This window comes from Protomyctophum parallelum (assembly GCF_964188405.1).
Source record: "Protomyctophum parallelum genome assembly, chromosome: 9".
Lineage (NCBI taxonomy): Eukaryota > Metazoa > Chordata > Actinopteri > Myctophiformes > Myctophidae > Protomyctophum > Protomyctophum parallelum.
The window spans coordinates 41,262,960-41,288,108 of NC_139706.1; the positions used below are offsets into that span (position 1 = coordinate 41,262,960).

General features: G+C 42.0%; 1 protein-coding gene across 1 annotated transcript in view; it reads right to left on the bottom strand.

The window, feature by feature from the left end:
* cntn5 (contactin 5) overlaps nt 1-25,149 on the bottom strand; it is a 278,248-nt gene that overhangs the window by 29,278 nt on the left and 223,821 nt on the right. Inside the window, exons 13-17 of the mRNA XM_083773470.1 lie at nt 17,725-17,852; nt 14,180-14,367; nt 9,197-9,317; nt 3,707-3,865; nt 187-336 (exon numbers count right to left, since the gene is read on the bottom strand). Coding sequence (XP_083629596.1) covers nt 187-336; nt 3,707-3,865; nt 9,197-9,317; nt 14,180-14,367; nt 17,725-17,852 — 746 coding nt within the window. The remainder of the gene's footprint in view (nt 1-186; nt 337-3,706; nt 3,866-9,196; nt 9,318-14,179; nt 14,368-17,724; nt 17,853-25,149) is intronic.

Genomic DNA, 25,149 nt, shown 5'->3' on the forward strand with positions numbered 1-25,149 from the left:
TTAAATGGGAGTCCGTAATATTCTCTTATGGAGGTCCCTGTCCCTGGCATACCTTTTCAAATGGGGGTCTGCATGCTAATGAGTGTCAATTTGGGGGTCCTTGACATAAAAAGTTTGTGAACCACTGATGTAGGCCATTTAGTTCCTTTCCACCACCGATGGAGCGAGTACAAGGAGATATTTTACCGGCTTCTTTGGTTCTAACCGCTCTGGAGGGCGTGCTGGGGTCTCCCGTCCCGATGGCGTTGCTCGCCACCACTCTGAACTCGTACTCCACCCAGGGGTTGAGCTGCACTGCCATGGCTGACTCCATGTTCCCTGTGACTGGCTCTGGGTCTGTGGGGGGACGGAAAGGGCAAGGTTGTTGTGACAAAGAATGCTACAAGAACAAATTATCTCCACAAATCCAAGGCTTCACAGGGTGAGTAAATGATAGGAACAAAAAGTAATTTTGGGGGTACTCAAAGGGGTACTTTTGAGTAAAAGTAAAGTATTGACGTTTTTTGAAAGATTCTACTTTAGTACACACAGTATAACATAGAACAGTAGTGGTTAGATTTTGTATTAATAATATCAATCTGCAATCTAACTAGTAACAAAAGCTGTCAAATATTGTAGTGCAGTAAAAATGTTAATCTTGACTCAGAAATGTAGTGGGGTAGAACTTCTAGTTAACCCCACTAGTCTTTTTTTTCTCTTTTACTATACTTCTACCGTAGTAGTAAACTAAAAGTAGTATGTGTACTTAGTTACTTTCCGGTGTTTATTTACTATTTATATATATATTTATATTGGGGCCACAGACCCCATAACTCTGAGAGCATATACACTCACACTGTGTATCACTTACCCTACCTTTAAAGCATGGGGGGGGGAGGTTTCATTGTATTATAATACACATATTCAGTATTCACGCAGCTGGTGTGAATTTGTGCCACGTGTTATGAAAGTATTAAGGATTGCTCTTCCGGAAGATTAGCGTGTCTAATCTGGCCTCTCTCCGGGGCCGCTGTAATCAGGCTGGGTCAATATTAGCCCCTACAACAATAAACAAACATTAGCCACGTTATAGGCCAGACATTCAATGAATCAACACGGCGCACAGCTCACCGCCTTATCGCTGGATGCAGAGCAGCTCTTATGGCTGCTCAGTCAAGCTCGTTGCTCTCCAAACATTGACCCGTTTACCTCATTCATGTTAACCACTTAAGAGTAAGAGCTGCTATATACTTAGTGAAAACTGACCTGCGTTGGCATTGTACTTTTTTTGTTGATCAAAACTCCAGCCCAGGGGGGCAATCGTAGCACCCATTAGTAACAAAATCGTAACAGACCACTAGGGGGCGAGCCCAACTCGTTTGCGACAGTAATAATCCTGTACCGTCACCGTGTAGTGTTTTGTTTCATAACCCATTCTGACCGGGCACCCATTTTGGTGTCAGCATCATGTTATGCTTTAGCTATTTAAAAATAGCAGATCTACAAGCTCATATCGCGCCACCGAGTGGCGCGATACGAGCTTGTAGGTCTGCTATTTTTGAAAAATCGAAGAGCGACTGTGACATTTTTAGAATCTGATCTCAGGTCAGAATGGGTTAATCAGACCAGTGTGTGTCCGGCGGAAACCTTGTATGAATCTGATCTCAGGTCAGAATGGGATAAGCGTGAAGGTGATAAAATAGGCTGCAGCTGTTGATCCCTTGATGATCTGCTGCTGCAGCCCGCCGAGCACACGGTAAAGATACCAAGGATGGGAGAGTGATGTCACTGTTATGCTACGCAACACGGAAGTAACACGAAGCCATTTCTAAATCACAGTCATATCATAGAGACATTATACCTGCCAGAAGACAATACAAAGGCTGAAAGGCCTGCATTTGCATTCCAATGGCAGGGTGATTGAGGGTCGCGCGCTCTATGCACAACGGCAAATCCGCTGCCCACTAATAGTTCTCAGGTCTGGTGCGTGTCCTCTCATTCAAATGGATTTGGTACAACGGGAAACCTTGGGATTCCCTTCTCGCGAACCAGTGGCACACGTCCCGTGGACTGGCACCAGTCCGCAGACCAGTGGTTGGGAACCTCTGCTGTAGCTCATACCTCACAGGAGTCTAATTGTGTTTCATCAAATGAGACGGTGTTGAACAGTGAGGAACCAAACCATCACTGTCGGATGGAAACCTTGTAGGTACACAACTGGTACTTTTCAGGAAATGTAACTACAGTGTTCCAATGGATCAAATGTAGTTCATATTTAGTCACAAGCTTTTATTGATACTTTTCATTGGTTCAATATTTATATATAAAACACACTATTGTGACACTGTAGTATGACAAAGTACAGTAAGTCATTAAATGATATGTACCTTGCAGAGTTAGTTCAGTCAGATATACTCAAGGGTTTCATGCTGTGTTCTATAGGGCACATACATATACTCAAGGGGTTGCTGCATTACTATGTGGGTGTATTCAGTGTGTGCAAGACCCACATGTCATTCGCTGATATGGCAGTCAGCTGACCAATTGGGCGGGCTACTTAAGCTCACTAGACTGCATGCTCTTCCTGCCTTCCTTCTGCGTATGGTTCCTTGTTATTATGTGATGTTTGCTCCCACCACCACCCCAGCACCACCGGTGGGCCCTGTTATTTCTGTTCCCCATGGGGGGTTGTAATTGTATATCTATCTCCCTGCTCTTAATGTTTAATGATGGTGTTTGATTGTGCCGAGCAGGGAGAAAAATGTAGCAGAGCCGAAGACCAAGATAAAATATTATATGCACACTTATATTCTCATTCTACAATAAATATCGGTTCAATCTATTTGAGAGTTATCTGACTGAACTTATTTAAAAAAGAAAAAAACTGTAAAAAGTTGAAATATGGAGATATGAGGTTTCTTATGACAGCGAGGAAAAGGAAGCATGCACATAGTAATTTATCTATCCATGGGAACAAGTCATTAGCAACCCACAAACTCCATTATTCTCTCACAGTATGCATCACATCATCTGGAGACAAACTGGCATTCTTTGACACTAAATGATAATAGATAGATAGAAAAAACAAATACCGGTACATACAATCAAACAAACGAGCATCGAGGGGGGAAGATTATTGGATGAACGAAGGGAAACTATTAATTTTCAGAATTCAAATTCCAAAAGTAGCAGATCTACGAGCTCATATGGATCTGCTACTTTTGATGCTTTGTGTGCCGCTATAGGTAGTTAATTTACATTTACTTAAGTATGGAGATAAGAGGTTTCTGCCCGTCTAAGCTTTGAGAGGGCTCTGAATAGAATTCAAACTGGGGATGCACGATATAATCGGTAGCATAATCGGAATCGGACATACCGGCCATAAAAATGCCATATCGGTATCGGAATGGTCTCAAAATAATACAGATTATTTAATCGCTTTTCAGCAGCAAAACATTTTTTTAATAAAAAATGTAAAAAATGCATTAATGAGTTCAATATAACACACACACCACACACACACACCACACACACACACCACACACACACACACCACACACCACACACCACACACCACACACACACACACACACACACACACCCCACTTATTGATGACCTGTTCGGTCTGCCAGCCTAGAGAGAAGGGGTTGCAGGCCTGTAGATTATTACCTGTTCTGACGGTCTGCCAGCCTAGTGAGAAGGGGTTGCAGGCCTGTAGATTATTACCTGTTCTGACGGTCTGCCAGCCTAGTGAGAAGGGGCTGCGGGCCTGTAGATTATATGTGCTGATTGGGCTGTGGTTGTCCAGCCCGGCCGTCCACGACAGCGTGGCCGACATGTCTGTGATCTCCTCCACGATCACCACTCCAGGGGGACCGGGGGGACCTGCGGAGACAAACAGACGAGATGTTAAGTGGTGTTATTTATATATATACTGTAGCGCCTTCATCCAAAGCACTGTACAATGTGCATTACATTCATACACATAACTCCAGCATCGGTGTTGTGCGGAAAGCCCTTACTCAAGTAAAATACAAGACTTTTACTTGTAACAGAATATTTCTACATTGTGGTATTGCTACTTTTACAATTGGAGTGCATCTTCTACCGCTTGGGGGTAAAGAGACAAACCAGACAAATTAAATGCAAGACACGGCCGTGCCCAAATGCCCCGGGAGAGAGGAGAACAACCCAGAACAACACAAACGCAATCTCCTCAGGTGCTTCCAATGAAACCTCCAAAGAGCTGGCGCTCGGCTGCCATGCTATCGCCACGCATCGCCGCTATTAGCCGAGTGCATAGGGCCCGAAAACGACGGTCCCACGCCTTGTGATCTGGGCAGAAACCTTTTATCTCCATATATATATTTTTTTTTTCCTCATACAAAACAATGTGTAAAAGCAGCAAAAATAGCACATCTACAAGATTTACAATAGCTCTGCTATTTTTTAATTTGAAGCCTGAAAAAGATTATGGACATACAAGGTTTCCACCCAACAGCGACCCAAAGAATACCTGCCTAAACAGCACCAGACCACGATTTGGGTCCGACACGGTTCAACCGGCCAAGAAATTCACGCTGATTTAAGACCCGGGTCAAAGCTATTTATTTAGTATTTTTTCCAGAGGCAGTTTGCCGGCTCCACCGAGCATGACCGTTGTAATGCTATAGACCTGTGCCTATACTTGCCGAACATATGTTTACCTCAGCCTTAAGAGGTAAATGGAATTTAAAAGTGCAGCATTGCATCTGAAGAATCCAGGGGAACAGATGTAAATTAAAAAAGCCAGCTGCTGGCATGCTCAATGAAAACCAACAGCCTGTGTCCAGAAGAAGGGGACAACCATGTTTAGAAGGTTGTGCTGAAAAGGTACATTTGGACATTGACATGCATGTTTGTGTCACTATCGGTGGTGGACACTAAACTCCAGTGCTTGAGTCAAAGTATAGGATAGTATACACTGGAGAATAACACATGGGCACTTCAGGAGAGACTACCCAAATACAACTCTGGAGCACTCGACTAGCGACAGGCGTGACTTCATAATAATAGGGCTTACATGGTTACAAAAGTAAAACATTTGTATTTGAAATGTAGTGGTGTGAATGAAAGTCAGAAGTAGATGGTTGCTTTTCAGAATTCAAAAATAGCAAAAGTAGCAGATCGACAATCAGTAATTTGATCAATTTAAAATATGGAGACAAGAGATTACTGCCCAAAAACAGACATATTACTGTCCACCACTGGTCACTACAGGAATGAAACCCTGCTTTGAGTCCATCAAAGCACCATCAAATGACCAGATCATTGGAGTTAAAACTCTGCTCAGTCAACAGTCATTAGGTCTCTCAAGCCATGCAGAATTGAGTTTGTGCCATACTGAAATTACCTAGCTCCACTGAGCTCAATTTGCACCGATATTGATGGTTCGCGCCAATAAAACACTTAATCCCATACAAATGACATCCCCGGGAATAGATTAATACGCAACGAGTTGCATGTGTGTGCGCCCATGCGAGAGAGAACACCAAGAAGAATGTGGAAACTATACCGCTTTTTAATCTAATGAGGCGTCCAAATGGGACTCTTCAAAAAGAGCTGATGCGTTTTCCCATTCATTTCCACCTGGAAACCTTGAAAAAGGAATACAGATGCCTGGCGCTTGGAGGGGAGGAATTCAGATGCATTTTTTTTCTTCCCCCGTATGATCCTGGACCATCAAATGGAGATAAACTGAGGATTCTAAGGAGCAGCGGAAATGGGCCTGGTATAGATTCAGTCATAAGCACGTACTGTAGGCTACTGTGCTGCCAGTGATTATGGTAATTCACCAATGGTGATTTTTAGCATTCGACTTCGAATACCTAAACGTAGTCGAATAAGTCGTGGGATATTAATAATCGGCCTTGTAATTCTGTGTTGCTAGTCTTGAACACAATGGGTGAGTAAGGGTTAACTACTAAAAACATAAAAAACAGATCCATGGACTACTTACAATAACATGCAGAAACTGTGTATCTCCATTTCAACTTTGTGTTTTGTTTGTTCATTTCTCCATACATTAATTCCCTACTTCGTCATACTACAATAGCCACAAGGCGCTTCCAGGTTTTATAAATATTTAACAAATGGAAATTATTAACAAAAGCTTGACACTAAATAATAACTACATTGGATCCATTAGAACACAGGTTCACTTGTATGTCCAAACATGTTGGACATACAAGGTTTCCACTCGACAACAGTGAAGTGCAATCTTCCCTGGTCACTGCTGCCAAGGATCCAATCCTATCTGATGCTGTTATGGCGGCTTTCCCAATCAACCAGAGGAAACGGGCCCAGTGTTTATTTCCTGGCACAATGGTGTTATGCAGGTACACAACGTAGTAGCCTGGCATGGCCAGACTGTCATCACATGCGTAGATTTATTTCCAAGGTTTTCAAGGCTTGAGCGAATTGTAATTCAAACTGAGGAGTGCCAGCACACTGCAAGATTTCCCTAGGATGTGATCCAGATCTGATATATATTTTTTAATTCCAGTCTAGATTACAATTTAAAATTTAGCAGACGCTCTTAATCCAGGGTGATTTACATTAAACAAGAACAAAAAACATGGCAATACATCATATACATAAAAAATTGTTATCATGAATCATATTACGTAAGTAGCAGTTGAATATCTATATAACGAAACTATGAATATATACAATGCTATATAAGTCTACATAAAATACGGCTAAAATTATTATCGCATCACCGACGTCCGTCTTTTCACAAAGGCATGCAAGGTTCCCATCATGTGGGTGAGTGGAAGACAGGACGATAATGATTTTCATTAAATAAATGCCTGTCTCAGATCTGTGTCTTTCTCTCCGCACATACACGCACACACGCACGCACGCACGCACACACAGTACTAAGAGTAGTATGGCTGAAGGGAGGATGAATATTGTCAGATTGTCTAATATTATAATCATGAACTTGAGAGTTAGTCTTAAAATATTCTTTGAAAGGTGTAGGAAGCAAGGTAAGCAAAGGTATTTATAGATGAAAGTAAAGGACTGTACTATTTTATTGTTATAGATAGACAATGCATTAGAACAGAGCAGATGGAGACAAATAGTTAGAAGAGGTAGCTATTATTACAAATTCCTTTTGAATAATTAATAATTTGTGTAAATTAGACTTGCCCAGACAATATTGCAATAAAGGCAATATGGATAAATCAAACTGTAATAAAGGGTTAAGAGGCAAGCCTGATGAACCAATAAGACAGACAGCAGCGTGCTGCCGATACAATTCACATTGGAAAATGAATAGGGCTAATTAGCCCTATATAAAAAATAGAAGACCACAATAGCCTATAATGAATGGCATCAGCGTGTTTGAAAGTCGGCCAGTCATATCATAGTTTTAAACCAGCTCACACTCGCGCTTGTTCACAAACATGACGGACAGACATACAGAATTTATAATAATGTATATTGATATTGATCACATGGATGCCACACACAGAATAGTTTAACTCACTGGATAAACTCACTGGATTATAATTTCTTCAGACAAGAGGATCCCAGGCCTACGAGGTAGGCCTATAATTATTCACTTATGAATGTATAGGCTACTGTTCTTTATCGCGCAAACCGACAGTGTCGAGGGCCCATGCGCCTCTCTCTCTCTCTCTCTCTCTCTCTCTCTCTCTCTCTCTCTCTCTCTCTCTCTCTCTCTCTCTCTCTCTCTCTCTCTCTCTCTCTCTCTCTCTCTCTCTCTCTCTGAATTTGGACCTACTGTATGTGTGCACGTGCCTGAGAGCAGCGGTATGTTGCAATGTAGGCCTACTGTATTATAAATATAAAAATACAGAATGACAAGGCGGACATCACAATATAACACCATGTTGCAATGCACTGCAATAAAGTAAGGCACAGCGGGTCCCATAGCACAGGCTCAGCACACGTGGCTTTAACCCATTAAGACCTGAGGCCCATTCTACAAATGCCTTCTGAATCAGTAGTTCTCACACTTTCAAGATAAAAAAACAAGTTCAAACATAATGGCAGATGTACAAGCTCAAAGCACACATATGGCCACAGTGGTTCAGGAGGTAGAGTGGCCGCTTGGGAAGGTTCTGGGAAGATTCCCAGTTCGATCCCGGGCTCCCCCAGAGTTAGTATCCTTGAGAAAGACGCTGAACCCCTAATTGCTCGCCATGAGTACGTAGGTGCAATGCATGGTTTCCTTCACCATCGGTGTATGAATGTGTGTGTGAATGGGTGAATGTAATGCACAATGTAAGACCCTTGGTTAAAGGTGCTATATAAATGCACCATTTACATCTGCTGTTGTTGAATAGCCTCAACTAGAGGGCAGCACGGGTCCATCCGGAACCGAACACCCGAGAGCCGAACTGAGAACCGAGCCGGTTCGGGCCCAAAATATTGATTTGTCCCTTGGGCAGGGTCGGATCCATTCCAAATTGCCGCAGGTCTGGGTCGGATCGTCTGAAATGCAGTTACCCGAAATTACCCGAGCTTTATATATTAAACCCTTCAACTTTAAAAATAGGTTTAAAAAATACGACATGCATGAGTTGTAATTATTACATTCTAAAGAGACAAGTCCATATTGTCTGTTGAACAGAGTCCCGACAGCACACGCGCACGCACACACACTCCAGATCTATATTGGATCGGCGCCGTTTTGGTCGAACCGGTTCCAAGTAGTCAAATCCTTCTCGGCTCCGTTTCGGACCGGATCCAAAACTTCCGGGCCCGGTTCCGGGGCGGGTGCGGCCAATTAGAATGTTTCTCGGATCACTGGTCCCGTGTCGGACCGGGTCCAATTTTATGGACCCGTGCTGCCCTCTAGCCTCAACGCTATAAAATCTAAAATGAAGTCCAGTAATTTAGATATTTTCTCGGGTCAGTTTCGGACTGCTCCAATCATCAATGGGTCCGTTCCAGTCCGGGTACACGTTTTTGGACTCTTGCTAGCATTAAAAACACAGTTCAGTTTGCTATGTGCAGCGGCAACAGTTTTAGCTCTTGTTCTAATTGCTGCTAGATAGAAACGGTTCAGGAGTGTGTTTTGCAAAGACTTCTTCATTGCACAAAAAAATCACAATACGTTAGAATAGAGACGAGGTTTCTGCCACGAGAGCGACGATTTTACTGTTTACTGCAGGTTGGGACGGATATTAATAACGAGCTCACCTCTGACGAGCAGCTGGGCCTCGGCAGACACGGTGTCTGCGCTGGTCTGGGCCCGGCAGCCATACACGCCGGCGTGCTTCAGAAGGATGCTCCGGATCATCAGGTCCACCGTGGAGGACTGCTGCCAAGAAATAGCCAGAGAAAACACCACAGTTCAAAACACATTCAATGGAGGACTGCTGCCAAGACATAGCCAGAGAAAACACCAATGTTCAAAACTCATTCAATGGAGGACTGCTGCCAAGACATAGCCAGAGAAAACACCAATGTTCAAAAGTCATTCAATGGAGGACTGCTGCCAAGACATAGCCAGAGAAAACACCACAGTTCAAAACACATTCAATGGAGGACTGCTGCCAAGACATAGCCAGAGAAAACACCAATGTTCAAAACTCATTCAATGGAGGACTGCTGCCAAGACATAGCCAGAGAAAACACCAATGTTCAAAACTCATTCAATGGAGGACTGCTGCCAAGACAGAGGCAGAGAAAGCACCATAGTTGCAAATACATTCAATCCGGCAATTCGATCTGTCTTTTTTTTCTTTTTCTGTTTTTTTTAACCCACTAATGGCCAAGTGGCCAACCTTAATATCATCTTATTGTGCCTTAGGCCAGCTTTGGCTGACTTTTTGAATGACAATAGAATAATGTGCGATATGACCACAATGTCACGAAATATCTCATTTTAAAGCTGCACATCTATAGTTTACACCGAATTTTTTTTAATGTTCCTAGCATGTTCTTTCGTTTACTTATAAGCACTTTAGTACACCTTGGTTTGACTTATCACTGAAACCAAGGTCTACTAAAAAGCTTATAAGTAAACGATGGAACGAGCTATAATCATAATTATTTTTTCATTGTAAAGTAGTGACTTGGAGCTATAAAATGAGACATTTCGTGACATTGTGGTCATATCTCACATTTTTCGATTGCCATTCAAAAAGTCGCCAAATCTGGCCAATGCTGGCCAATGCCCCATTTCTTAATTCGTCATTTTAATGCAATAAGAGGGATCAGCGATCTAAATAAAATACATGACGTTTTACTTTCATTTTCAAATTAATACCCAGATTTGCCACCAGATGGCGGGAACGTTCCATTGTTCTGATTTTGGCAAGTGTGTCAAATCTGGCTAAATCACTTCCTGTCACTTCCTGGTAAACAAAGGAGGCTACTATGACCCCTAGCATATAGCTTGGCTGTCCGGATTGCTAAGCTAACATTAGCTTTGTCATAACTTAGTCAAATTAAGCTTAAAAACGGCCAGGAACATCCCAAAATATCACATTTTTTGCCGCGGATCACATAGAGACGGCGCGCGTGCACGATAGTGCACGATCGCGCGGGTTTCGGCCGGTTTTTGGTAGATTACATAAAAATAATAAAAAAAATGTCAAACAATTGCAATATTTTGTTATAAAAAGACGTACTGACAGGGCAGTACGTCTACTACGTCAGTAACGTCATTGGCTTGGAGGGATTTGTTGATTTACTACGTCAATTAACATGGCAGTCTATGGGCCTGACGTAGTCTTGGCCACAAGGGAGTTAAGGGGGGAGAATTAAGAGAAATTCAGGACCATGACTATATTGTATTGTTATTATTGTATTATTATGTTTATTTCTCATGCATTTTTTAAAGAGCAGTGATTGTGGACAGTACAGCAGCTTTTGTCTTTTTGCATCGGGGCCAACGTCAATGGATCATTGTGATATCACCTATTTCAGTACTATTTCATGTACCACCAGTGGAATTTCTTAGGACTTTTGATATGTTATTACTAACATATTTATCAAACAAAAGAGTTTCTGTTTCAATTTGTCCTATACTGTAGGTTAACCCCTTATTTTCCATAGAATGCCTATTCTACATTTCTCCCCTCTCAGTTGAAATATCTTATCTCCATATCATTTGCTATTTTTGAATCCTGATAAGTAATATTATATTTCCACCCGACAGATCTTGAGACTCCCCAAGTCCCCTATAGGGTCGGTATACCCTCACAAAACCATGCAGTAATCTGGGTCTCTAAAACTGCCTCCCTATAAAAAAAATGGGTTATGCCTGGGGCAAGGCTGGAATAATTCAGGCAGCTGTTTAGCACCAAACGTGATTAACATTACAAGCCGTTCTTCCATCTAGAGTCTTGAGCCTGTAGAGAATTGTCACAGCAAATGCCTGCTCCCTCTCCTGGGTCTCTATCATGTGGAGCAGAGGAGAACCAGCTCGCTAAATGTTTCTGGGAAACTACATTGATTTGTCACCAATACAAACTGATAAATGGTAAATGGTGCATTTATATAGCGCCTTTATCCAAGGCGCTTTACAGAGATTGTGCATTACATTCACCCATTCATACACCGATGGCAAAGGAAACCATGCAAGGCACCAACTAGCACATCGGGAGCAATTAGGGGTTCAGTGTCTTGCTCAAGGACACTTCGACAGTAACTCTGGGGGAGCCCGGGTTTGAACTGGCAACCTTACGGTTACCATCCAGGCACTCTACCCCTGATCCACCGCCGCCGCTGATACAAAATGCTTTGACTGAAGGATATTATATACCACACTTGGGGGTCTATTAGAGTAATGTTAACTCCATAGACACATGCAAAACAGGAAAAAAATAATAACAATTAATATATATATATATATATATATATATATATATATATGGGGGGGGGGGGGGGGGCATTATAGTTGCCATTTGAGTGCATAATGCCTCAACCTGTAGAAGAGAAGTGGCACTTTACCCACTGTTAATAAATAAACACCTTGCTGAGAGACACACATTGTGACCTTTTGTGGGTTTAAGAGCTTTAACTGATATTCTACACTAATTACACCACTGGATCATGTCATTAGTGACATTATGTAGCTCTATAGTGACACCTAATTACATCTTTGATTAGTCTTGTTTCTCTGAATTCTAACACGACCAAGATCACATTAATTTTGAAATTAGCATATTATTTGGTCTGTATACAGTTAATATTTAGCCATGCTGGTTTATTGATTGTCTATTATCGATCCCTGTTGTTCAGATTTTTAACAACTTAAGTTTCAAACCAGCATCTACGTTGAGCAAATGTAACACTTTTAAAAATATCAGCTCTACAAACCACGTGCAACCCAGATTTGGCTCAAACAAGGGATTACATTAATGTCACTCCTATGCCACTAAAATGTGGAATGCCCTACTAACAGCCATTAAGAAATGTTAATCCCTAGACTCCTTCAAATCCGCTCTCAGAGAACCTACGGACGAAAATGGCTCCTGTAAAAAAATCAAAGCCACCCCCTCCCCCCCTTTTCCCCCCATACTGCACATGTTTTTCCCTTTTTGACTTTCTTTATGTATGATGATTTCCTGTTATTTTTTATAGAAGTGTATATTTGTACGTCTTTAAATGTTCTGATGAATTGAAAATGGAGGATGCTGATGTAAACAAGTCTTAAGGTCCCCACACACTGAGCGCGTTTTTCGGATTTCTAGCTGCGTTTCTCCATTTTCCGAAAAACGTGTCCAGTGTGCAACCACCTTTAGTACTTTTCCTAGTTTCATCCTCGAGCAGTTTTTATATTGACTTGTGCTTTAATTTGAAATGTACCCATTCTACATACTGTGATTAAATGTTCAATCAATCAGGCCTGGTCCGGCCAAGCGGTCGCGGCACCTAGGATGGTAATCCAGCCTGACAGCGTGTCGCAGGTTTCAACTGTATTCAACACTATAATGCATGATTTTGTCTCTAAATCAATATGCAACAAATCTACAGTAGTAGTTTTCCCGGTACACCGGGATCACTGGTTCTTGTATTATTTTATTTGGTTTACTGAGGATGGGGTGCAGACGTTTATCCGACATACCAAAGCTCATACCAGGTCTAGTCAGCATGTGCACGAAACGAGCAGGCACGCAACAATTTCACGGGACCGCGCCCGTTAAAATACGCTTGCATAATTGCCCCTCAACTTCTCTGTGCGTCAAAAATAAATGCACGCCTCTCATTGAAAATTAATTACCAAGCGTGTCAGTCGTTCCCTGTCTGAAAAGGCATACCGGTAGTTTTACTGAGGTTAAGTTTATAGGTTTTACTACGTTTTACTGAGTTTACATTTAGGAATAAGGTTAGGTTTAGGCATGGTTTACCGAGGTTACATTTAAGAATAAGGTTAGGTTTAAGCATAGTTTACTGAGGTTACGTTGAGGAATACCACGTGAATACTGTCATATTTGCTCCGGGGCAACTGTGTTTTGGGGCGAGCATTTTGGTATTCCTTTTCCCACTACTGACTGCAGGACACAGAGGAGGTGTTGGATGTGACCCTTAGACCTTGGTCAGTGTCGTCTGTTACAGATATGTGTGCAGACCGCAGCCCTCCGGTGTAGGAATAAATCAGCCAGGGGAGGCTTAGCATGTGTTCAGGCTTATCTGTCTTCCCGGTGTGGACTTGATAAACATATGGCTGTGTGATTCACTGCAGGTCTTTAATCATGATGACATCCGGGTCGCTGTGACCTTTTCCAGGGATTGATTCCTTATTCAGCTTTAATAAGCCTTTTGGTACAACGAGCCTGATGTCTAAAAATCTGTAATTATGGAGCCCTTGCTAAATGGCTGTTACAGATTTTTATGTGGGGGATCTTTACAAAGCTAGCAAGATAACGAACTAGCAAGGCAGATAGATCAATTGATCATTATACATATAACTCACTTTAGTATACAAATAATAAAGTGGAATGCTTCTAAACATGGAACTTGATTTAGCCAGGCTTATATATACCTTTGCATTTATGTTTTATACTCTGTTTCCCTGTTACTCCATTGTCTGCCTGTTTATGTTTTTATATGTTTTCTGTGGGGACTGTAGATGTGCATCTTTGCTAATTCCGGAGTATACTGTATACAGTGTCCCGTATAAATAAACAAATAAACTACTGTCGTAGGTACTGTATACCTACTGGTCCTTACCCGTTCTCGTACGGTCTGGATGTACTCAAAGTGTCCGCCGTGCTGCTGGAAGTCGATGGGCCGGTGGTTGAGCAGCCACTGGAAGCCCACGTCCAGCGAGGTGTCGTGGGACGCCCTGCAGCTGAGCACCACGCTCTCCCCCACCGTCACCTCCACCCGGCTGGGACTCAGCTCCACACGCATGGCCTCTGCAGTGGTGGTGGAGAGGAACTGAGTACATTTACTTAAGTACTGTACTTCTCCCCCACCGTCACCTCCACCCGGCTGGGACTCATCTCCACACTCGCATGGCCTCTGCATTGGTGGTGGAGAGGAACTGAGTACATTTAAAGCACACTCAAAACCCACCTTTTCGACAAAAAGCACTGGATGGAGTCTACACAAGAATGCTACGAATGGCACTAGGTGTAACATGGACGGACCACATCAGAAATGTGGACCTCTAGGGGACCTACCACGGGTCACGGACAAGTCAGAGAGCGAAGGATGAGGCTGGCAAAGCCAGGAGGGGAATGAAGCGTACCACCTGTAGACGCGACAGCTTGGCTGACAACACTGCAGCTCAAGAACCTGATGTTGGATAGGAAATTGGCAGCGATCCAGGAATCCCGAGTTGGTGTTGGCTAGACCTCACTCTCGCAGTAACAATAATAATAATAATAATAATAATAATTATTATTATAATAATAATAATAATAATAATAATAATGTTATTGTTTGTTAATTTCTCAAAGCAGATAAAGTATACAAGTTTATTATTTTGTTTCTAATTAGTTGTATAGGCGACACTTATTTACAATAAGGAGAATGTAAGAATATCTATGCCTACTAAAATAACAAATAATAAATTATGATTAAAATGTAAAAAATAAAATAAAACCTCTTATTCTTTGGCATACTTCTTTGCCCTAGCAACTGGGAGGAGCCACATGTGTTTGCAGGTTGCCTATACCCCTGTATTAGAGACTGACCATGCAGAGAGTCCAGTGAGGGCCTTTAGACCAGTGTTAGAGACTGACCATGCAGAGTCCAGTGAGGGCCTTTAGACCAGTGTTAGAGACTGACCATGCAGAGTCCAGTGAGGGCCTTTAGACCAGTGTTAGAGACTGACCATGCAGAGTCCAGTGAGGGCCTTTAGACCAGTGTTAGAGACTGACCATGCAGAAAGTCCAGTGAGGGCCTTTAGACCAGTGTTAGAGACTGACCATGCAGAGAGTCCAGTGAGGGCCTTTAGACCAGTGTTAGAGACTGACCATGCAGAGAGTCCAGTGAGGGCCTTTAGACCAGTGTTAGAGACTGACCATGCAGAGAGTCAGTGAGGGCCTTTAGACCAGTGTTAGAGACTGACCATGCAGAGAGTCCAGTGAGGGCCTTTAGACCAGTGGTTTCTATATTAGAGACTGACCATGCTGACCACGTTTCTATATTAGAGACTGACCAGTGAGGGCCTTTAGACCAAGAAGCGAAACGTTGCGAGCTTGTAGATCTGCTATTTTCACTACTTCTTAAACATGTGTTTTCTAATTTATAGAATAAAAAAAATGAATTTGTGAAAGATTTAGCTTTTTTGGGGAATGTTTTTTGAAAATGTTTTTGAAATAATAATAATAATACAAAATTAAATGTGGGAACCAAAAAACAAAGGGACCGATGACTCCCGGCAGGCAGCTGAGTAAGATGGCAGCATAAATCCGCAGCTCCCGTGTATATAAGATTAACCCCCGAATAATACAAGTATACAACAAAATCAAAGACGTGATAAACGAGATATGAGCGGAGGGAGGAAAACGAGATGTACAAAGAACAAAATGCAGTCGGAAAAGACAGCAGAACGCGACGATAAGAAGTTGGAAGGAGAGCAGCATGACGAGGGCACACCACACCGAGACCTACTCCAGGGGATGAAGGATTTTGTCGCCAAAGGAATGACCGAACGAAAGAAAGAGAATGTTTTTTAAAATTCAAACAAGAGTTTAAAAGAGACATGCGACAGGAGTTTACAAACTTCAAAGAAGAAATAAATACTAAAGTCGAAGCGATCAACAAGGAAGTTCAAGAACAACAGAAAGAGGTGAGAGAGACTCAAGACCAAATAACAGAAACGGAGGCATGGAACACGGAAGTCAAGGACGCAATTTTATTGCTTCTGAACCAACAGAATGCAATCAAAGATATAGAGGCCAAGTCACGTAAAAACAACATCCGTATATTCAACGTGGCGAATGTGCAACTGAAGACAACACTGTGACTGACTTTGTGAATAAATTGTTACAACGAGAGCTGAAGTTGTCTGAACATACAGATCTGGAGATACAGAGCTGTCATCGTGCGACCATACAGACAGAAGCCCCCAGAAGGAGCCAATCCGAGGTCCATCGTGGTTAACTTCCTACAGTCCGAGACCAAAGAGAGGATACTTACAGAAGCCTGGAAGGCGGACATTAAACTGGATGGAAAGAAGCTAACATTCGACTATGATTATCCAGTGGAAGTGCTTATGAAACGAAAATCATAAAAGTGTTGAAAATGAAGATACGATGGGTGAATGGACCGAGGGTATATGACAACGCGCTGGAAGCAGTCCGAGACATGAGAAAGAGAGGACTGGACGTCCATGTGAGGGAGCCAGAGGCCATGGTGGAGGAAAGGATTAGAGGAGTGGCAGCTTCACAGTGGCAACGTGCTGGAAGGAAGGAGGGACCGGAGACGGTCCAGCTTCACAGTGGCAACGCACTGGAAGGAAGGAGGGACTGGAGACAGGGGGGAGTGGGACAGGGGAGAGCCAGGGCCCTAAGGCGAACGAGCGAAGCAGAGACTGCAGGAGTTCCGAAAATAACCAAATGAAAGATTTAAATAAACATTGACATGACGGGGGAAAGGGTTTGTGAGTGAATGTTGATTATGTTGGACATTTCTAGTAGGATGGAAAGATCCTTTTTAGGACCTTCCATCGCTATAGAGAGGGGCCCTCCAACTAGTGGAGGCTATACCCCTCTCCACCAACAGGGATTTGGGGCAAGGGGAATGAGCCCCCTTTGTTTTGGGAGTCTTATTTTTGGTTTTATTATTGGTTTTATTGTTTCGTTTTGTAAATGTGTGATTGATGTATTTGCAGTGTGAGGGGGATACAGATGAGGGGAAAGAAAACACAAGATGCAACATAACGATTTAAAGGAGGTGTCGTTAATTATTAATGGGTTAAATAGTCAAATTAAAAGATTTGTAATGAAGAGATTAACATACATTGAGATTGCAAGAGGATATATTCACAGAAGAGAAATGGACTGAGTATAGAAATCAGCAGGTCGACACTGATGATGATAATAATAATGGACATTCATGAATGGACTGGAATATCTAGGTTGCTTGTTAAAGTTGTTAATGATGAACGTGTCCTTGTAATACAGTATGATTCTTCAATGTGAAAACCTAGCGGCACTGAACGGCCGAGCGACTGCAATAAATCCTCCCGAGTAAAGGTGTGTGTGTGTGGGGGGGGAGCGGCGGGGGGAGGGGACGAAAGCCACCCTCTGGGTATCACTTACCTTTTACCCACAGCATGGATGTCATCTCCGCCACGCCAAACTTATTCTCCGCCCGGCACACGTAATTCCCTTCGTCCGCTCGGCTGGAGTTCACAATTCTGAGGGTGTTGTTCCGTAGCAGCGTAATCCTTGGAGAGAGGAGGGCAAAACAATTAAATCAATATTAGCAATGAGAAGAAAAAATGTGTATGAGCAACTGAAGTGTGAGTTTGTGTGAGCTCAGGCGTGGCTGGTACAATTTGTGTGTGTGTGTGTGTGTGTGTGTGTGTGTGTGTGTGTGTGTGTGTGTGTGTGTGTGTGTGTGTGTGTGTGTGTGTGTGTGTGTGTGTGTGACGACACACGTGTGCGTGCATGCGTGCGTCGTAGAGGAGAGTGTGCATGTAGTACATCAACAAGGATGTTTGTTGGAAATGCCACGGGGCGAGTTACACCCCAGTCCACTGTAACACGAGCAATACATCAAAGCTGTGTTCTGGAGTAACCAGTGGTGGAAGAAATACTCCTATCTTCATGTGTGTGATCCTCAGCATTATTATGGTACCGTTTATTTTCTTCCCTACTCAGTCTGTGTCTCAGAGGAGGGCTGTGGACAGTTCAGAAACGTGTGTACCAGTGACATCATCCACGGGGGAATCCAAGGGCAGGCTTTCTATTTATTCCTGGAACGTTAGAATGCTATAATAGAAGCCATTGTTCTCACGTTGATAAGAAATGAAATACGTTTGAAATCTTGTTTGAAATGAAATAGGCAGGTTTCTGAATTGTCCACAGCCCTCCTCTGAGCTACAGACCAGGTCATTGAAGATTGAAACAAGTTGTGAGTTTATAGTATAATAATCTAAATCTGTAAGCCTTGCCGAGCCATCTAGCAGTTCAAATACATCCCCCAGCCATAATAACACCCCCTGGTCATGACGCTAGTTGGTGTAGGCAACCTTAGGCACGGGGGAGGATGATTATTGGCACACTGGCATAAGTGTGCCAATAATTTAAATAATTAAATATTAAAAAAAGTTTAGTCTTAGTCTCTAATTAAAATAATTCCCCTCACAAGCAAGAAAAAAATAATGGTTGTTGTGTATAGCCTATGGACAATCAAAATAATTTGGAAATATTTAATCTTGTGGTGTTAATAATTAAACTTAATGTTGACATAGTCAGCATCAAGAAAATGAATAAATGTCACTAAAAAGGCTTGCAGACCCCTAGTATGACGCTGGGCTTTGCCCCGATACAACCGTCGATGCGGAGTGACAACGAGGGAGGCATTAGTCCCATTTCTATAGTCTTTGGAATCATCAAAGCATAACGACTGGGTTTCATTCATTGGTGGTAACCTTCACCAAGGTAATTTGAAAAGGACCAAAGGGTCAAGTGGATAGACGCATGCCGTTTCCAATCTATACAGAATCAATTGACAATGGAGATGGATTAAAGAAAGACATCTACAGATAGGACTGAATAAACCCCACTCAAAAGGGATTAAAACACAGATGCAATTAGTGATGATGAGGATTAAGTTAAGGACGGGACAAGTGTTTACCAAAACGTCTCTGTCGGGTGGAAACCTCTTATGTCCAAAACTGTTACTTTTCTGGATTATTTTTTGAGCAAAAGTAGCAGATTGACAAGCTCAAGCTCGATCTGCTACTTTTGAGTGACGCTGTAGTATGATCAATTGTAGGGCTCTAATTTATGGGGAAAACAAGGAAATAAAAGTCAGAATATAGAGATAAGAGGTTTCTGCCCGACTGCAACAAAAAGCTAAATAATGAGTCCCGCTCATTCAAGTGCTGATGTTAAGCATAAACAATTCATCAGTATTTTATGTTTTATTTAACCAGACAAGACAGGCAAGGACATAATTTGCATTTACAACTGTCTCTTCAGCGGCAAAAGGCAATTAAGGGGTTTTTGAGGGAGAGGGGAAAGTATCAGTCAGTATTGTTGTTCCAAATATATTTGAATAAAGTTCAAAAACTATTATGGTCTCTGTCGTCTCACTGTGTTCACTGTGTTACTTTTCAGGATTCAAATGAACACAATCCCTCCCATTACCACAGGCGGTAACGTGAGGCCAGTGCCAACAGAATTAACGACATAAGCAGAGAGAAGACACGTTATCCGGCCGAATGACCCGGAAGTGATTGTCCTCCATTGGTGGTGACAGTGTTCTGCCAATTGGACTTTTTATATGATTAGCGCGACTTCAAATTAATGTTTTCCCAACATCATGCTTTATCCCATTCTGAGCACTAAAATCACTAATGGCCGCACGAGGCATATCTGGAAAATCTGCAAGGTCGTTTCAAGCTTGTGGATCTGCTACTGCTTTTGCGTGACGCTGTAGTATGATCAAGTAGGGCATTAATTATTATTAAATATGGAGATAGGAGGTTTCTGCACAACAGCAACATGATTCTTTGGAACAGGCTTTTTTTGGGGAAAAGGGAATAGCCACTGAACCACAACACTGCACTCAATGGGAATTCAATAAATTAATAAAATTTTCACATAAAATGACTATGTATCAAAATAAAACAATCAAAGCAAAGTTATCCTCCTGTACCATTTGTCGAACCCTTAAAACTGATATACTCAATGAAAAGCATACATATTAAAACCTGTCAAATTAATGCAACCATATCATGCAGCTGTACTCTTTGAGAAGCGCAAAGGGTAACGTCAAGGTAATACAAATCTAATAAAGCCAAGATAAGCACCCGGGCATGCCTTTGCATTCGCAAGACGGGCACCCTTGCCCCTGTCGAATGATTGCCAGCCCCGTGATATTACACTCCCAAGGTCTGTCGGGGTGGATCAAGAACAAAGGATTTGACACCAAACGACAAACAGAACGTGACTCCATTCTGTTACGCAGCTCCGTGAGCAGTGAGATTCGGAGGGAGTGAACTTCCACTATCGTGAAGGGAGATTATTCCTCCCAATGTCATTAATGTAATACTTCAATACATTAATATTTATGATCACAGTGACATTCTTCGTTTCCTAGTTTTATCATCCTCATCATCATAACATCATCCTCATCCTATTTGAGCTAGGCTGCAGAAAGTCGGATGGATATTTACAAATGTATTATTATTAAGCCGTGTCAGCCGCTTCAACAAGCGACTCAACAAGTGAGTGTGCGTATGCATGTACATGATGTGTCTTCATGTAGCACGGACACCTCAAACTGAATAGAACACATATCCAACAGCAAGGCACAGCGTGGCACTCACACACGCACCACTTAAACATACTCTGGCCAGCATCACGTGTGCATGGACACATGTGCACCAAATATGAATGCACGCACATATACACAGGCATATACACTATAGCAGCAGCCTGCCGTTTCGATCTTCTTCATGGGGCTGGACCCCCAATTGATATATATATTTGGCTGCCAAACCCCTGTCTGAAAAGGTGTTGTGCCAGGCACCCCCAGAAAAGTAGATTTATGTTAAAGAAATTAATTTTTTTTCAAAATTAGCTCATATACAAGCTTGCAGCACAGCACAAAGTGACACGTTGTAAGTTTATAGATCTGCTATTTTTTTTATTTTTTTTTTTTTTAAGATTTTTGTTTTTGCGGCTTACGCCTTTATTGATTTTTTTAAGGGATAGAAAGTAGGCTGACAGGAAACGGGAGAGAGATGGGGGGATGACATGCGGTAAAGGCCGTGTCGGGTCCGGGAGTCGAACCCGCGGCACACCGCGACTGGATCACCAGTCCGGTGCCCAGACCGTTACGCTACGGCCTGGGCCAGATCTGCTATTTTTGAATAGCCAACTTATAAATGGAAACAATTGGATGACCTCGACTTTAACGATGACCAGGCTCTCTTGTAACACAATCACAAAAAACAGTCCAAAGCTGTGTTGGATGGAGAAGAGTTGTCGATGGCCTATGCTCCACTGGGAGCGATATAGGCCTAAGGAAGTAAGTAACATAAAATGGATAAAGTGGTTAAATTGCTTGTGATGCTACATTAACTACTTTTGTTGGGGACCCCTTGAAATCCCCCAAATGGCCCATGGGGGTCCCCGGACTCCACTTTAAGAAACACTGCTCTATATAGCTCAATTAAATAAACTCATCAGATAGCTACTGCTTACTTCACACCGGGTGTGATTTATTTTCTCCTTTTCTTTTCATTAAATGATATTAGATGTTATGTGATTTCTTCACAAAAACCAAACAATGTGATTGATGGCATGAGTTGGTGTTTTAATTGGACTCATTGTTGGGGGGTTGGTATAGTTACAGCATTAAGCTCTGCCACTACAGACAAGGTGATTGAAATTGGCAGGCAGAGAGTCATGAAAGCGTGACAAAAGCTCTCGCCGCGCGTATGCGGTTGAGGCGCAGGCAGGCTGCAGTCGAGAGACATTTTTCAAATTAGGGGAAGGAGCGTTCCAGATCTGACAACCAAGGACACCGAAGCAGAGAGGACACATGATAGAAACTTCTGAGTACAACTAACTGAAAATACGGTATATGGAAACCAGAGTTGATTTTGACAGCAAATTTATATTTAATCAATTAGTTTTAGTCATCTGAAATATTTGACAAACATTTTTCGTCATAGTTTCAGTCAACAAAAAACTGATATTTAGAACCAATAACAGACTTAATATGGCTCATGTACTGTATGCTAATCAGATAATTGATAGATTTTTTTCTAATAGCAATAAATCAACATAAAATAAATCCTGTAGATGTTTTTAAATAACCGACTAAATCGATTAGTCTGATTGCAGACTGATCCTGTCTCATACTTTGTTGTACAATGGTGGCATACAAAAATAGCGAAAATTCCGATGCGACACGTTGTGAGCTTGTAGATCGGCTAATGTCACTATTCTTTTAAAATCATTCATTAATATGAAATTATTGTGATATTAATTTAAGTATTTTTTTTACCCAGCTCTAGTTCTGGGTAGGCCTATTAAAAATATGCAAATTGGTCACTGTACTAAATCGCCCCTGTGAGGCAGAAACCTCTTAGCTCCAACTTTTTGTTGTATTTTTGTGTAAATTAATGACCTACTTGATCATACTACAGCGTCACACAAAAGCAGATCCGCAATATTGCGTCAGTGCGAAGCGGCGTGTTTTGAACATGCAGATCTGCTACTTTTTGAATCCTGAAAAGTAAAAGTTTAGGAGATATGAGGTTTCCACCTCATATCTCCCAAACTGTATTTAGCATTTAGTATTAAATATCCTATACTCAAATAAAAATAAAAATATCCTATACTCTATTAAAAATACAATGACATTAGCAAATTGCAACAACAACAAAAACAAAATTATGCTTTTAAGGTTTGAATCGAGCCAGCCTGTGTGCGTGCTTTCAGTCTAATAGGATTAATACTCTCTGTTTAAGAGACAAAAGCCCTGAACATTAGTGGAAATCCATGTTCATTAAAAACCTTCATTAACCCATTTTGACCGGGCACCCATTTTGGTGTTGGCATCATGTTATGCTTTAGCTATTGAAAAATAGCAGATCTACAAGCTCATATCGCGCCACCGAGTGGCGCGATACGAGCTTGTAGGTCTGCTATTTTTTGAAAAATCGACTGACATTTTTAGAATCTGATCTCAGGTCAGAATGGGTTCATCAGACCAGTGTGTGTCCGGCGGAAACCTCGTATGAATCTGATCTGAGGTCAGAATGGGTTAAGTCTCCACAGCTGTCAATGGCAGATAAACCTGAAGCCTGTTTGGATTCCAGCCCATGTTCGTCTTCACATCATTGAGCTGCTCTCTGTCCACAAAGAGCTGATGATGTCAGATAATCCTTGAAGAGTTCACCCTGGTCAAGACCTGAGCGCACACGACCATGGCCTGTTTGGTACAGCCAGGGTTGATTGGGACAACACATTTCCGGTCGACAAAATTTACACGGATTTGGTAGTGGTGGGAAGTAACTACTTGCATTTTATTCAAGTACTGTATTGTACTTGGTTTATCTAACCTGGCCAGGGAAAGCTCCGCTATTCAGCAAAGCCGTGAAAACAACATGATATGGGTGTTAACAGCTCCCAAAACCCAATTAAAGATTAGCAGATTGAAATCAGAGATGTTTGTGGATTCTGGAGCAGTAAAAATAAGCAAAATAATAATCTCAAGGCTCTGCGGGATAGAACGTATACTTACTTGAGAATGCTTGATTTGAGATATAATGTATAATGCAGGGGTTTGCAAACTTCCAAACAGATAGCATTAGTGTATAAACAGTGGTGGAAGAAGTAGGCTACTAAAAAACGTAAACCCAAAGTGAGTGCCGTGGCCATGGACGTGCTGTGGATTTATTTAGCTAGTGGGATACTATGCCACTCAATTTGACTTATTTCTTTTTTTTTTTAGTAAAAGTACAAAAGTATTGGCATCAACTAAATGAATCCATTTAGCTGAATTATAAAACCTAAATTGTGCTTAAACGGTTCATGTAGCCTGTGTTTTGCAATAATAATTGATATCTACGAAGTCACTCGTAACTAAAGCATTTACATACCGGTAACTGTAGTGGACTAAAAAGTACAATATTTGTACGCATATATGGAAAATGGATACACTCAGGTAGTCTAAAAAAGTGCCTCAAAGTCTTAAGTATGTACTTCCGCCATTTAAAAACACAATAGCTGAGTGAGTGCTTAGGTCACATATCACATGGGCTCTAAATAATGCTTGACACCGAGTCCCTGGTTCAATTTCCGGGTGGGCATCTACTGTATCTGTCTGGTGAGACGTAGGAGGGGCCCGGACAGGAGACAACCCACAGAGACTAGTCCTTCCATGCACCAGAAGTATATCTGAAAACCTCCCTACCTCAATATGTAACTGTTTTTATGTTTGTCTCATTGTCTATATAATATGTCTTTGCCTTACATGAAGATTTGTTTGTGTTTATAACCTGCATGTCTTTAAATTGTTTTATATAATGTATGTAATGTAATCTCGTCAGCATTGAAAATGAGGGAGAACCTCAATTGCTCTTTCGAGAATAAATAAAGGTTTCAATCAATATCATCCTTCCTGGGGGGGGGGGGGGGGGTAACTAGTAACTATACCTGTCAGTGGGGAGTGTTGGCTGGGAGGAGGAGTAGGACTAAGGCCCTACTATACGTCTATACGACCCTATACAACTAAGGCCCTATAGGTCCTGTCAGTGGGGAGTGTTGGCTGATGAATGAATATAAACATCCTAATACAGGGGGGTCTAATTCCTCCTGTCAAAATATGACCAAAAAACACTTTGTTTGAAATAGACACTCATGGCCCTATATCATCCTTCCTGGAGGGGGGGTAACTACCCGTCAGTGGAGAGTGTTGGCTGGGAGGATGAGTAGGACTAAGGCCCTATGTCCTCTCGGGGGGGCAAGGAAGCTCTGAGAAGGAAGTGAAGTGGT